The sequence below is a fragment of the Hemiscyllium ocellatum genome, chromosome 37, assembly GCF_020745735.1.
Source record: "Hemiscyllium ocellatum isolate sHemOce1 chromosome 37, sHemOce1.pat.X.cur, whole genome shotgun sequence".
NCBI classification, from domain to species: domain Eukaryota; kingdom Metazoa; phylum Chordata; class Chondrichthyes; order Orectolobiformes; family Hemiscylliidae; genus Hemiscyllium; species Hemiscyllium ocellatum.
Genome location: NC_083437.1, coordinates 33,985,418 through 34,001,589, shown reverse-complemented (window position 1 = coordinate 34,001,589; position 16,172 = coordinate 33,985,418). Strand labels below are relative to the sequence as shown.

Below are 16,172 nucleotides of genomic sequence, written 5' to 3'. Positions count from 1 at the left end.
TTTGCATTTCAATGGCGATGATCCTTCGGATTAGATACAGTTGAGCTGTTGACAACTTACCGTCAGTTGTTTTTAGAGAGAGAAAAAAATCAATGATTTGGCACAAAAGTGAACTAATGGAGTATTTGTACTTCATGCATACGAGGAATCAACATGGTGTGAAGGAAGGAGAGAGAGTAAGAATCTGTAGATGAGATCATCATTAACGGGGGAAGAAAGTTAAAAGGCAGATAAACAAAGTAACAGAGCTGGTGGAAGATGAAGAAGATGTGGGGTAGGAAGAATGCATTAACATCAAGGAGAATAGAGAACTTGTACATCATTTGGTACACAGTCTGAGCAGTCAATTGGACAGCTTAATGTTTCTGATCCAGTGATGTAGAAAATTTGGTGCTACAGTCTGACCAAAATGGAAAGTCTGGAGTTGGTGGCCTGAGCTGCACACTCCTACATTCTTGGGCTGGAAGTTCAGCAGAAAAGCACTATTAGCACTCTAGTGCCAGAAGACCGGAGGTTGGCTAACATAATGCCACGATTTAAGAAAGGTGGTAAGGACAAGCCAGGGAACTATAGACCGGTGAGCCTGACCTCGGTGGTGGGCACATTGTTGGAGGGAATCCTGAGGGACAGGATGCACATGTATTTGGAAAGGCAAGGACTGATTAGGGATAGTCAACATGCTTTATGTGTGGGAAATCATGTCTTGCAAACTTGCCTGGGTTTTCTATAGATGTAACAAAGAGGATTGATGAGGGCAGAGCTATAGATGTGATCTATATGGACTTCAGTAAGGCGTTCGACAAGGTTCCCCATGGGAGATTGGTGAGCAAGATTAGATCTCATGGAATACAGGAAGAACTAGCCATTTGGATACAGAACTGCCTCAAAAGGTTGAAGGTGGTGGTGGAGGGTTGTTTTTCAGACTGGAGACCTGTGACCATTGGAGTGCTACAAGGATTGCTGCTGGGTCCACTACTTTTCATCATTTATATAAATGATTTGGATGTGAGCGTAAGAGGTATAGTTAGAAAGTTTGCATATGACACCAAGACTGGTGGTGTAGTGGACAGTGAAGGTTACCACAGGTTACAATGGGATCTTGATCAGATGGGCCAATGGCAGATAGAGTTTAATTAAGATAAATGCGAGGTGCTGTATTTTGGGAAAGTAAATCTTAGCAGGACTGATACACTTAATGGTAAAGGTCCTAGGGACTGTTGCTGAACAAAGAGACCTTGGAGCGTAGATAGGATAGTGAAGGCGGCATTTGGTATGCTTTAGTTTATTGGTCAGAGCATTGAGTACAGGAGTTGGGAGGTTAAGTTGTGGCAGTACAGGACATTGGTTAGGCTACTTTTGGAATATTGCATGCAATTCTGGTCTCCTTCCTATTGGAAGGATGTTAGGAAACTTGAAAGGGTTCAGAAAAGATTTATAAGGATGTTGCCAGGGTTGGAGGATTTGAGCTATAGGGAGAGGCTGAACCGGCTGGCGCTGTTTTCCCTGGAGCATCGGAAGCTGAGAAGTGACCTATAGAGGTTTATAAAATCATGGAGGGGCATGGATAGGATAAATAGACAAAGTCTTGTCCCTGGGGAGCGGGAGCCCAGAACGAGGGCATAGGTTCAGGGTGAGAGGGGAAAGATGAGAGACCTAAGGGTCAACCTTTTCACAAAGAGAGTGGTATGTGTATGGAAGCCAGAGGAAGTGGTGGAGGCTGGTACAATTTAAAAGGCATCTGGGATGTGTATATGAATAGGAAGGGTTTGGAAGGATATGGGCCAGGGGCTGACAGGTGGGACTGGATTGGATGGGGATATCTGGTCGGCATAGACGAGTTGGGCCAAATGGTCTGTTTCCGTGTTGTACATCGTTTTGACTCTATGACCCACCCCCTCCTGCCTCTCAGATTGATTTCCTGCTGTAATAGGCAATATGCCATTCATCCTGCAGAGACATTCCCACAGGTAACCATACTCATTTTACACACCTCCTCAGTAAAATTCTAATCATGCCCATACAAGTTTCAACACTTCAAACATTTCACTGTCTAGAAAATATTCAGAAGTTGTGAATGGCAGTTATAAATACAAGTCTTTCTGTTCTCATAGTTCTGTAGCATGACCATTTCTCAGTACAATGCCAAATTACCTCCTATGTAGTGTTCTCACCTTAGTGCCATACTTTCACACAGAGCGTCAGCTACTTTGCAGATTATTTGAACAAAATCTCCAATCTATATCCATTTCACTGTTCGGCTTTCTCTCTAGTTAGCTTAAATCTGTCCCAAATGGTTTAAGATTTAAATTGTAACTCTCTACAGCATAATTTCATAATCAAATTCTGTCAAAGACCATTTGAAATGTTCCATTGAAGCAATTTGAGAAAAAAAATTTTTGGCTGACTGTAGAAATTCTGTAATCTGTGGTTTTGGTGCCATCTTGTGGTTAAAAAAAAGATTTAGGTTGAGAAGCTATGGAATTTTCTCTACTTAGCAAATGTTGCACCAAGATTTTTTTTACATTTCAAATTTTGAATATGAGAAATTTCCTCAAAAATAATCTAACTAGCAACCTTGGTAAAGGTAAAAATCAGAGAACCAGAAAAGGAAGGACCTTTAAAATGTTCATAGACAAAACCCCACATCGTTTCTTTTCTTCTGATGTCAATCAACCCTTTGTTTCTCTACAAAGATGTCTCAGTGACTCTGATCACTTTTATACTATCTGCTTTGATAGGCCAGGTTTTGATAATCCTTTTGATGAAGAAATAACCCACTGCCACCCACCCTCAATTGTTATGCAAAATTTAAGTTGTGTGTTCCCATGATTAAAACATCTCATTCAAATTGGAGAATGAGAAAAGGGATTGGGAAACCACATTACAATTCATTAAGGCATGCAAGTTATGCAGTGAAAGGCAGAGAACATAGTTAAAAGGACAAATAAATATTGAAACAGAGGAAGACATTGTACCATAGGGAGAGTGAGGGAGTGAGTGCAATTATCTTCATGATTTGGAGATGCCGGTGTTGGACTGGGGTGTATAAGAGTTTTTTTTAAAAATCACAACATCGGGTTATAATCCAACAGGTTTAATTGGAAGCACTAGCTTTTGGAGCGCTGCTCCTTCAACAGGTGATTGTGGCCAAACCACTATCACCTGATGAAGGAGCGGCGCTCCGAAAGCTAGTGCTTCCAATTGAACCTGTTGGACTATAACCTGGTGTTGTGAGATTTTTAACAATTATCTTCAGATTGAGCAACATATCAACACTGATGTAAACTGCAGTGGCTCAAGGCAGCAGCTCACTACCACCTTCTCAGAAGCAAAGTAGGGATGAGCAAAAATTGCTGACACTGCCAACCATACTCAAATCTCAGCATAATCTTTTTTAAATATGAAGCAGTAAATAATCACTTTGTTGCTGTACGTATCTACAGATCTGTTCATCAACAATTTGCTTTAAAACTCAATTTTTGATCATGTCAGAATCATTTTTCTCTTTCACAACAACAAATCACAATACCAAATGTAACAAAGCTGGGGAATACCTCACAATAACCATCTGAATTCCAGCTTCCTGATTATCATACCTGATTGGCGTCATACAGAAAGCCTTTCTTCAGTTGAAGCAGAGCAAGCCGAGCCAAGATTGAAGAATGCTGAGGGTTCTTGCCAAGAGAACCCAGCAAAGACTTCTGAGTTTCTTCCACAGAACCAAGCTGGTAGAGAGCATCTGCAGACAGAATTTGGGAAATCTCATCGGATGGCTCCAGCTCAAGCAGCAATAAAGCCAAATAATGAACACCCATTGCATCTCTAGGAGTAAAGAAACATACGGGGATTGAATTAGAAAGACTATTACCTTTAAAAATCAAATTTCAAATTAGAAGTTATCATTTTGTCAAGAATAAAAGTCAAATATTTGTAACAGTGTGTGGAAGCAATGGCCGAGCAATATTATCACTGGACTATTAATACAGAAACTCAGCTAATGTTCTAGGGACCTGAGCTGAAATCCATTTTTGGCAGACAGTGATGAATTGGATTTCAATTTTTAAAAATCTGGAATTAAGAATCTATCAATGACTAAAAAAAACCATTGCTGATTATCAGAAAAAAAACATTGGCTCAATAATGTCCTTCAGGGAAGGAAACCTGCCATACTCACCTGGTCTGACCTATATGTGATTCCACAACTTGACAGAGTCTCAACTGCTCTGTGAAATGGCCCAGTATTAATTTCTACCAAGTCTCACCAAAGCCCAAAAGGGAATTATGGATCTTATGGATCAACCTCTTAGAATTGAATGGTTCAAGAAGGCAGTTCACCACCACCTTCTCAAGGGCAACTAGGGATGGGCTGCTTTTAAAAAAAGATTGTTCACAGAATGTGGGCTTTGCTGACTAGGCCAGCATTTCTTCTCCATCTACAGGGCATAAAGAGTCAACCACATTGGATCTGGAGTCACATGTAGGCCAGACCAGGTAGGGATGGCAGAATACCTTCCCTAAAGGGCATCAGTGAACCAGATAGACTTTTCAGATAATGAATTTATGGTCAACATTAGCATCTTAATTCAATGTAGCAGCATTTGAACCAGGTGTCCAGAACACCTAGGTCTCTGGATTAATAGTCAAGATTAGAGTGGTGCTGGAAAAGCACAGCAGGTCAGGCAGCATCCGAGGAGCAGGAAAATTGACATTTTGGGCCAAAGCCCTTCATCAGGAATGAGGTTGGGAGCCTCCAAGGTGGAGGGATAAATGGGGGGGGGGGGGGCTCTGGGGAAGGTAGCTGAATGTGCAATAGGTGGGTGGAGGTGAAGGCGATAGGTCGGAGAGGAGGGAGAACAGATAGGTGGGAAGGACGATTGATAGATGGACAGGTCATGAGGACTGTGCTGAGCTGGAAGGTTAGAACTGGGGTAAGGTGGGGGGGGGGGGGGGGTTGGAGGGGGGAAATGAGGAAACTGGTGAAGTCCACATTGATGCCAATGGGTTGAAGGATCCGGAGGCAGCAGATGAGGTGTTCTTCCTCCGCATTGGGTGGTAAGGGCGGTGGGGTTGATAGGTGCAGGTGTCCCAGAGATGTTCTCTGAAGCACTCTGAGTAGGCGTCCAGCTCCCCCCCCCCCCCTTCCCCCAAGCGTAGGGGAGACCGCGTCTCCCTATAGGTATAGGTCCACCTGGCAGAACATTAGGAAGTTTGAAAACACGTATGAACAGATTTAAGAACAGCTTCTTCTCCACTGTTATCAGATTTTTGAACGGACCTCTCAAAATGTTAATTTTGATCGCTCACTCTAACTGCAGTCTGCAAGCTGTTCTGCTACCCTGACACACTTTGTATGTTATGATCTACCTGTATAGCATATAAAACACCACTTTTCACTGTAACTCAGTACATGTGACAACACTAAAATCAATCCCTACTGCTGGACCGAGACACTAGATTCAAGTCCACCTGCTCCAAAGCTGTATAATATCTCTGAAAAGGTTGATTAGGAAAGTATTAGAAAGTGAGGACTGCAGCTGCTCGAGATCAAAGGCCTTTTCCAGCACCACACATCCGATTATAAAAGTATATTAAATTTAAAAAAAACATTTTTTTGAAAGGTCTTGAACCCATGAGCGAAATCAGAGGCAAGTGTGCTACCAATTGAACCATTGATCACATAATGAGAAGACAAAGTAGAGTTCTGGCCTTGATCCTCAAAAATACACTGTTATAATTTATTGACACACATTTTTTCAGTTATGTGTCACAAAGTTTCATTTATTGTTCTGAGGGAAGTAAGAAAGAGTTGACCAATGCAAAGCGAGACATGAGTCACATGTAGTTCAGGCCACATTGGAATAGTTTGCCTTCCTGAATGGCTTTAGTGAACAAGTTGGTATGTCATAGTGGGTCTGATTTTTATCTGTGACAGTGTTCAAGTTACCAGCTCTACATCAAATCCAAGTTCTCAAATTGTCACAGTGCAACTGACCTCGAACTCTGGCTCATTTAGTTCATAAATCACTAGGCTACCGTGGCATATTGGTGCAGAATTGCTGAAACATTCTAGAGGTAACTAAATAATTTAGGTGAAGCATGTGGAAATATTTCCACTGGATGGTGTACAGTAAAGGTGATGTCACTAAAAAGCACAGTTATTTTGCAATTGATACACTTTGATCTTTGAAAACTAAAATGACCAGTTACACACTATTATGGTCCCATCTGATATTATTACTGGATATGTCAGATCGCAGACTGAGGTACGGCATGATCTTTTTCATTAGCTTTAACAAAGTGGTACCTCAACAAAAGGTAAGCATGCAAGGTTACAGATTTGGGTTTAACAAAAAAAAAATATTTTGCTCAGTAAAGTTAACAGGTAAAATAGACTAAACCAGATTACTTAATAGAACAAACAATTGAAAACAAATGATAACATGCAATCCCGTGAGATTAGATTACTTACAGTGTGGAAACAGGCCCTTCGGCCCAGCAAGTCCACACTGACCCGCCGAAGCGAAACCCACCCATACCCCTACATTTGCCCCTTACCTAATACTACGGGCAATTTAGCATAGCCAATTCACCTGACCTGCACATCTTTGGACTGTGGGAGGAAACCGGAGCACCCGGAGGAAACCCACGCAGACACGGGGAGAACGTGCAAACTCCACACAGTCAGTCGCCTGAGGCGGGATTTAATTTCATACATCTGTACTGTACCCAAAAGCCCCCTCAATAAAATACTTAAAACAGACAAAGTTCCATTTCTTAACATCTTATTAAATTTAATCTAACTGTGACTTCAACACCCAGGCTGGAAAATCTGATAAACCTTTCCCTGGGGTATTTGTATATTGGAGTTTCAACTTCAAATAACACAAGGTTTTATCCAAACACTCCTAGTCTGGAGCTACTACTAAACTCCTGATTGAAGGCAATCCATTTTTCTATCTACACCATCTCTTCGGAGCACTTCTTTACTCATTCACCTTCACCCGAATATTTCTGAACTGCCAGAAACAAAACAGCCTTTTCTCCCCCCAGATTTGCCCAAGTTTAAAAAACCCAAAATAAAGAATTATCTGACTGAAATCAGAATGCACAATTATTTATCTTCCTTGTGGTAAACTCCTAATGTAAGCAAAAACTCCTTGAGGTTACTTATCTATCAACTTGTTTTAAAACAAATCACAATAGCACAGAAATATTTACAAGTTAATCATTAACCCCTTCAGATGCACAAAACCTAAATATCAATAATACAAACTTATATAAATCACATTGTACACAATACCTATTATATTCCAGGATTATACCTTAAGCACAAATATTCAAGCCCTGTGACAGAGTAAATTCAAATTAACCTTAAACTCTCCAAAAATCAGAATAACTGAATTCTTGTAGCGATGTAAATATTCAAAGTTACAATAAGTGTGCAGGAATAGCTACATATTTTTGCATTAGCTTCAAGTACATTTATGTGAAAGCCTGAGCCAAAAGAGTTATACTGAAACCAGTACAATCCAACCTAAGTGCAACAGACTCCAGGACACTTCACAAACTTTAATTAGCATTATTGCAAAGCAGAGGTTGCTAATTCAAAATTAATTAGTCACTAGTGGAGCTCTGTTGTTCTTTGTATCTGTAGTTCCATTTCAGCTTACAATCACACAGTTTAGAAGTATTTGGACAACCAACCAATGTACCCCATTGCAGTCCAAGTTATACTAAAGTCTACTAAGATTGGTCTTCAAAGATGGAAGAAAGACCAAGATCCCTGTAAAGCAGTGGTCTCCATGATCATTTAAGCACATGATCATTTTTTAAATTTAAGTGCAACACAGGATCTACTTTTAAGGAAACAAAGTTTATTTGCAGTGCTTTATCATTCTAAAACTGAGGGCATATATTCAAGTTGTGCTCTATTCACCAAATCAGTGCACTTACAAGTGTTGCACGTTATTTGCCTTTGTCTGGAGGTCTGCATTATAGTTGGAGACTGCTAGTCATATGCAGTTCAAATGACTGTGAAGCGCTACATTGCTTGGATTTGATTATCTTCATTTTGAAGAATGCTGTCTCTTGGAGGTATGTGGAGGCAAAGCAAACTTTTCCTCAGTCTGACGCTCTGATTGCAATTTCAGTTCAATATTGTTTTTGCATAGTAATTATCTCATATCAACTCTACTGCTTTGCAAATCCAACTCCTGATGGATTTTGGTAGCTAACCCAACAATATTTACTTGAAGGAATGGATTGGAGTCAAACATCAGTTTGTTCCAGTCCATCAAATTCTTGAAATCACCCTTTGAACTCCCCTGCTAACCTTAAATGTGCAAACAGATTTTCTAGATGGAACCATTTTATATCTTGTTTGAGTTTTTCAAGTATTTTATCTAGACTCTGAAAGTGTTGTAGTGTTTTTGTTTAAATTGGGAGGACTATCATCTCAGTTTCAATTTAAATGTATTGAGAACTGTGAGTATATTAGTGACTCTGAGTGGCCATTACAAAGGAGAAAGTACTTGATAAGTTAAAGGTCTAAAACCTGATAAATCGCCTGGCCCAGACGGGCTACATCCTACAGCTCTGAGGGAGGTAGCTGAAGAAATAGCAGAGGTGTTGGTTGTAATCTTTTAGAAATCACTGGAGTCAGGGAAAGTTCCAGATGATTGGAAAATCGCTGTTGTATCCCCTTTGTTCAAGAAAGGATCAAGACAAAGGATGGAAAATTATAGGCTGATTAGCCTAACCTCAGTTGTAGATAAAATTCTAGAATCCATTGTCAAGGATGAGATTTCTAAATTCTTGGAAGTGCAGATTGAATTAGAACGAGTCAGCATGAATTGAGTAAGGAGAGTCGTGCCTGACAAACCTGTTAGAATTCTTCGATGAGGTAATGAGTAGGTTAGACCAGGGAAACCCAGTAGATGTTATCTACATAGACTTCCAAAAGGCCTTTGATAAAATGCCTCATGGTAGGCTGCTGAGTAAAATTAGGGCCCATGGTGTTTGAGGTGAGCTACTGGCATGGATTGAAGATTGGCTGTCTGACAAAAGGCAGACAGTTGGGATAAAAGGTTCTTTTTCAAAATGGCAGCTAGTGATAAGTGGTGTCCCACAGGGTTTAGTGTTGATGCCCCAGCTGTTCACTTTTATATATAAATGATCTGGATGAAGAGACTGGGGGCATTCTGGCAAAGTTCACCAATGATATAAAGTTAGGTGGACTGGCAGGTAGTTCTGAGGAGGTGTGGAGGCTACAGAAAGATTTAGACAGTTTAGGAGAATAGTCCAAGAAACAGCTGATGAAATTCAATGTGAGCAAATGTGAAGTCTTGCACTTTGGTAAAAAAGAACAGGTAAGGACTATTTTATAAACGATGAGAAAATTCATAAAGACAAAGTACAAAGGGATCCAGGAGTGCTAGGACAAGATTCTCTAAAGGTTGACTTGCAGGCTGAGTCCGTGGTTAAGCAAGCAAATGTAATGTCATTTATTTCAAGATGGTTGGAATGTAAAAGCAGTGAGGTGCTACTGAGACTTTATAAAGCTCTGGTTAGGCCCCATTTAGAATACTGTGTCCAGTTTTGGGTCTTACACATCAGGAAGGGTATACTGGCACTGGAGCGTGGCCAACGGAGATTCACACGGATGATCCCTGGAATGGTTGGCCCAGCATATGATAAAGAGTGAGGATCTTGGGATTGTATTCGTTAGGAGTTCAGAAGGTTGAGCAGAGATCTAATAGAAACTTACAAGATAATGCAAGGCTTAGAAAGGGTGGGCACAAATTGTTTCCATGAGGCTGGGATACTAGGACTCATGGACACAACTTCAGAATTAGAGGGGGTCAATTTAGAATGATTTGGAGATGCAGGTGTTGGACTGGGGTGTACAAAGTTAAAAATCACAAAACACCAGGTTATAGTCCAACAGGTTTAATTGGAAGCACACTAGCTTTCGGAACGATGCTCCTTCATCAGGTGACCTGATGAAGGAGCATCGCTCCGAAAGCTAGTGTGCTTCCAATTAAACCTGTTGGACTATAACCTGGTGTTTTGTGATTTTTATCAATTTAGAATGGAAGTGAGGAGAAATTTCTTCAGCCAGAGAGTGGTGGACCCGTGGAATTCACTGCCACGGAGCATGGAGGAGGCTGGATGTTAAATGTCTTCAAGGCAGAGATTGATAAATTCTTAATAATGCAAGGAATTAAGTGCAGGTAAGTGGCATTGAAATGCCCATTAGCCATTAGTGAATGGAGTGTACTCGATGGGCCAAATGGCCTTACTTCCACTCCGATTTCTTATGATCCTTCAGCCTGTTCAGTTTTGATGTTGGTCTGCAAGGAACCAGAAACTGAGCAACCATACATTGTCTGACAGCTCAATGCACACTTCATTCCTTTACTTAAGTACCAATTTTAGGCATCAGATCTAATAAAGATTTGCAGGACCTTTCCTTGACTTAACTAATTCCAATTAATATGGAGGAATAGTTATCTAAAGGTAGCACTGAAATAAGGACTTAAATAGTGTTGAAAGACTCTTGCTCGAATTGAATTTACAATCATAATAGCAATTTTCACTACATGAGCAAAGTCCAATGCTCATGGTGGATTATCCAATGGTAATTGACAAGTGGGAAAATCAGGTTCATTTCCGATAAATTAATCAAAGCCCCTATTTACACCAATTATAGCTGGAGCACCATCACTCATGGTGAAAGCCAGTATCTTGATCATGAAGTTTTTCCTCAAGCACATACATTTTGATTTCAATGCGAATATCTTCACCTCGTGTTCTCTCCTTAAGGAGAGATGTGCAAGATGATTTTTTTTGTTGTTGTACAACGTTAAAAATCACACAACGTTTGGAAGCACTAGCTTTTGAAGTGCTCCTCTTTCATCAGGCACAACCACCTGATGAAGGAGCAGCTCTCCAAGAGCTAGTGCTTCCAAATAAACCTATCCGACTATAATCTGGTGTTGTGTGATTTTTAATTTTGTACATCTCAGTCCAACACCGGCACCTCCAAATCATGATTTTTTTGTTGTGTTCTTAAAGATTATATGCACAAACATAAAACAAACAGACAGCTTGTCATGTTGATGGATTCACTGAACTGCAGCAAGAAACAATCATAGCCCTTCAGATCCTTCTAGTGCTGCTGTAAGGCCTCTGGGCAGAGATTCCATTCAGCGTGCCACTGTGGAAACAATAAGCGACTTGCTGTGGTTGCCATTATTACTACTTCTTTGTTCTTAAGTCATCATTGTTCTTAAGTCATACAGTCATAGAGATGTACAGCATGGAAACAGGCCCTTCGGTCTAACCCGTCCATGCCAACCAGATATCCCAACCCAATCTAGTCCCACCTGCCAGCACCCGGCCCATATTCCTCCAAACTCTTCCTATTCATATACCCATCCAGATGCGTCTTAAATGTTGCAATTGTACCAGCCTCCACCACTTCCTCTGGCAGCTCATTCCATACACGTACCACCCTCTGTGTGAAAAAGTTACTCCATAGGTCTCTTTTATATCTTTCCGCTCTCACCCTAAACCTATGCCCTCTAGTTCTGGACTCCCCAACCCCAGGGAAAAGACTTTGCCTATTTACCCTATCCATGCCCCTCATAATTTTGTAAACCTCTATAAGGTCAAATAAAGAATCAGTGATCACAGTCATTGCTTCTCTAATTATTTCGCCATCTGTGAAGGATTTCTCATGCTTAGCCAGGATATGGTAAATGTGAAATTGTGCTTCAGTGCAGGCCTTTCCTTTTGTTGCCACATTTATAAAGAGAATTCCTGTTGGGTATTTGTATGTTGAAGGAGGGAAAATGATCTTTGAATTTAGGTACATTGCTGTGATATAATATTATGACAAATTCCTCCTTTTATCGATGTACTCAGGTGACATATATAGCATATAATCTTAACTTGTACAGTTGTGAATAGAGATTCATTTTCCCCCATTCTGCATAGAAATTCTACATTTCTGTTTTTTTTAATACATGATTCAGGTTCATCATTCTTCACCTAGTAGAACATAGAACAATACAGCACAGAACAGGCCCTTCGGCCCACGATGTTGTGCCGAACATCTATCCTAGATTAAGCACCCATCCATGTACCTATACAATTGCCGCTTAAAGGTCGCCAATGATTCTGACTCTACCACTCCCACGGGCAGCGCATTCCATGTCCCCACCACTCTCTGGGTAAAGAACCCACCCCTGACATCTCCCCTATACCTTCCACCCTTCACCTTAAATTTATGTCCCCTTGTAACACTCTGTTGTACCCGGGGAAAAAAGTTTCTGACTGTCTACTCTATCTATTCCTCTGATCATCTTATAAACCTCTATCAAGTCACCCCTCATCCTTCGCCGTTCCAACGAGAAAAGGCCAAGAACTCTCAACCTATCCTCGTATGACCTATTCTCCATTCCAGGCAACATCCTGGTAAATCTTCTCTGCACCCTCTCCAAAGCTTCCACATCTTTCCTAAAGTGAGGCGACCAGAACTGCACAGTACTTCAAATGTGGTCTAACCAAAGTCCTGTACAGCTGCAACATCACTTCACGACTCTTGAATTCAATCTCTCTGCTAATGAACGCTAATACACCATAGGCCTTCTTACAAGCTCTATCCACCTGAGTGGCAACTTTCAAAGATCTATGTACATAGACCCCAAGATCCCTCTGTTCCTCCACCTGACTAAGAATCCTACCGTTAACCCTGTATTCCGCATTGGACAACCTCACACTTGGCAGGGTTGAACTCCATCTGCCACTCCTCAGCCCAGCTCTGCATCATATCTAAGTCTCTTTGCAGCCGACAACAGCCCTCCTTACTGTCCACAACTCCACCAATCTTCATATCATCTGCAAATTTACTGACCCACCCTTTGACTCCCTCATCCAAGTCATTAATAAAAATTACAAACAGCAGAGGACCCAGAACTGATCCCTGCGGAACTCCACTTGTAACTGGGCTCCAGGCTGAATATTTACCATCTACCACCACTCTCTGACTTTGACCGGTTAGCCAGTTTTCTATCCAATTGGCCAACTTTCCCTCTATCCCATGCCTCCTGACTTTCTGCATAAGCCTACCATGGGGAACCTTATCAAATGCCTTATTAAAATCCATGTACACTACATCCACTGCTCTACCCTCATCCACATGCTTGGTCACCTCCTCAAAGAATTCAATAAGACTTGTAAGGCAAGACCTACCCTTCACAAATCTGTGCTGGCTGTCCCTAATCAAGCAGTGTCTTTCCAGATACTCATAAATCCTATCCCTCAGTACCCTTTCCATTACTTTGCCTACCACAGAAGTAAGACTAACTGGCCTGTAATTCCCGGGGTTATCCCTATTCCCTTTTTTGAACAGGGGCACAACATTCGCTACTCTCCAGTCCCCTGGTACCACCCCCGTTGACAGTGAAGACGAAAAGATCATTGCCAATGGTACTGCAATTTCCTTTCTTGCTTCCCACATAATCCTAGGATATATCCCATCAGGCCCAGGGGACTTGTCTATCCTCAAGTTGTTCAAAATGTTCAACACATCTTCCTTCCTAACAAGTACCTCTTCTAGCTTACCAGTCCGTTTCACACTCTCCTCTTCAATAATATGGTCCCTCTCATTCGTAAATACTGAAGAAAAGTACTCATTCAAGACCTCTCCTATCTCTTCCGACTCAATACACAATCTCCCACTACTGTCCTTGATCGGACCTACCCTCGTTCTAGTCATTCTCATATTTCTCACATACGCATAAAATGCCTTGGGGTTATCCTTGATCCTATCCGTCAAGGATTTTTCATGCCCTCTCTTAGCTCTCCTAATCCCTTTCTTCAGGTCCCTTCTGGCTATCCTGTATCCCTCCACTGCTCTGTCTGAACCCTGTTTCCTCAACCTTATGTAAGCCTACTTCTTCCTCTAGACATTCAACCTCCCTCGTCAACCAAGGCTCCCACACACGACCATTTCTTTCCTGCCTGATAGGTACATACATATCAAGGACACGTCGTATCTGTTCCTTGAAAAAGTTCCACATTTCCACCACATCCTTCCCTGACAGCCTATGCTCCCAACTTATGCTCCTCAAATCCTGTCTTACAGCATCGTAATTTCCCTTCCCCCAAATTGTAAAATCTACCCTGTTGTGCGCACCTATCTCTCTCCAAAACCAAGGTTTTTTTTTTAGATTAGATTAGATTTACAGTGTGGAAACAGGCCCTTCGGCCCAACAAGTCCACACCGACCCGCCGAAGCGAAACCCACCCATACCCCTACATTACCCCTTACCTAACACTACGGGCAATTTAGCATGGCCAATTCACCTGACCCGCACATCTTTGGACTGTGGGAGGAAACCGGAGCACCCGGAGGAAACCCACGCAGACACGGGGAGAACGTGCAAACTCCACACAGTCAGTCGCCTGAGTCGGGAATTGAACCCGGGTCTTCAGGCGCTGTGAGGCAACAGTGCTAACCACTGTGCCACCCGTGCCGCCCACTAAAGTCACAGAATCGTGGTCACCATCACCAAAATGTTCACCCACTAACAAGCCCATCACTTGTCCCGGTTCATTACCGAGTACCAAATCCAATATGGCCTCCCCTCTGGTTGGACAATCTACGTACCGAGTTAGAAAAGCTTCCTGGACACACTGCACAAACACCGCTCCATCCAATCTACTTGATCTAAAGAGCTTCCAATCAATATTTGGGAAGTTGAAGTCGCCCATGACTACGACCCTGTGGCTTCTGCACCTTTCCAAAATCTGTTTCCCAATCTGTTTCTCCACATCTCTGCTGCTATTGGGGGGCCTATAGTAAACACCCAACAAGGTGACTGCACCTTTCCTATTTCTGACTTCAGTCCATACTACCTTCAAAGGCAGATCCCCCTCAAACTTCCTTTCTGCAGCCGTTATACCATTTCTAATTAGCAATGCCACTCCCCCTCCTTTTTTACCACCCTCCCTAATCTTACTGAAACATCTGTAACCAGGAACCTCCAACAACCATTCCTGTCCCTCATCTATCCACGTTTCCGTGATGGCCACAACATCGTAGTCCCAGGTACCGATCCACACCTTAAGTTCACCCACCTTATTTCTGATACTCCTTGCGTTGAAGTATACGCACTTGAGCCCATCTCTGTGTCCGCAAGTATTCCCTGTCAGTGCTACCTTCTCCACAGCCTCCCTACATTCTTGGACATCCTGACAAACATCTAGCTTACTTGCTGGACTACAAGTCCGGATCCCATCCCCCTGCCAAATTAGTTTAAACCCCCCTGAAGAGTGCTAGCAAACCTACCCCCCAGGATATTGGTGCCCTTCTGGTTCAGGTGCAACCCGTCCTGTTTGTACAGGTCCCACCTTCCCCAGAATGCAGTCCAATTGTCCAAATACCTGAAGCCCTCCCTCCTACACCATCCTTGCAGCCACGTGTTCAACTGCACTCTCTCCCTATTCCTTGCCTCACTGTCACGTGGCACCGGCAACAACCCAGAGATGACGACTCTGTCTGTCCTAGCTTTTAGCTTCCAGCCTAACTCCCTGAGCTCTTGAATGACCTCCCCACCCCTCTTCCTACCTATGTCATTGGTGCCAATGTGTACCAAGACTTCTGGCTGCACACCCTCCCCCTTAAGGATTCTGAAGTTCCTGTCCACCATTTACAAACTACAAGTCAGAAGCATGTGATGCCTGGATGAGTGCAGCTCCAATAACATTCAAGTAGTTTAACATCATTCAGGACAAAAAGTAGCCTAACTGATTAGCACCACAATTTACAAACATTCATTCCCTCTACTACCAACAGTCAGCAGCAGCAGTTTGTTACCATCTACCCGATGCACTGCTGAAATTCACTAAAGATCCTTAGATAGCACCCTCTAAACTCTCAACCACTGTCATCTTGAACGATCAGGGCAGCAGATACATAGTAAACACCAACAGCTGCAAACTTCCCTCCAAGCCACTAACCATTCCAAATGGATCATCATTCCTTTGAATGTCTTCAAGACAAAATTCTGGAATTCCTCCCTAACTATACTGGACAACATCAGTTCAAGACAGAGCTCACCACCATTTTCTCAAAGACAACTAGGAACAGGCAATAAATGCTG

At 42.2% G+C, this 16,172-nt stretch overlaps 1 protein-coding gene across 1 annotated transcript in view; it reads right to left on the bottom strand.

The window, feature by feature from the left end:
* The window catches only part of ttc34 (tetratricopeptide repeat domain 34), a 79,519-nt gene that overhangs the window by 45,493 nt on the left and 17,854 nt on the right, over positions 1-16,172 (bottom strand). Inside the window, exon 3 of the mRNA XM_060851954.1 lies at positions 3,597-3,822. Within this exon, the coding sequence (XP_060707937.1) occupies positions 3,597-3,822 (226 nt within the window). The remainder of the gene's footprint in view (positions 1-3,596; positions 3,823-16,172) is intronic.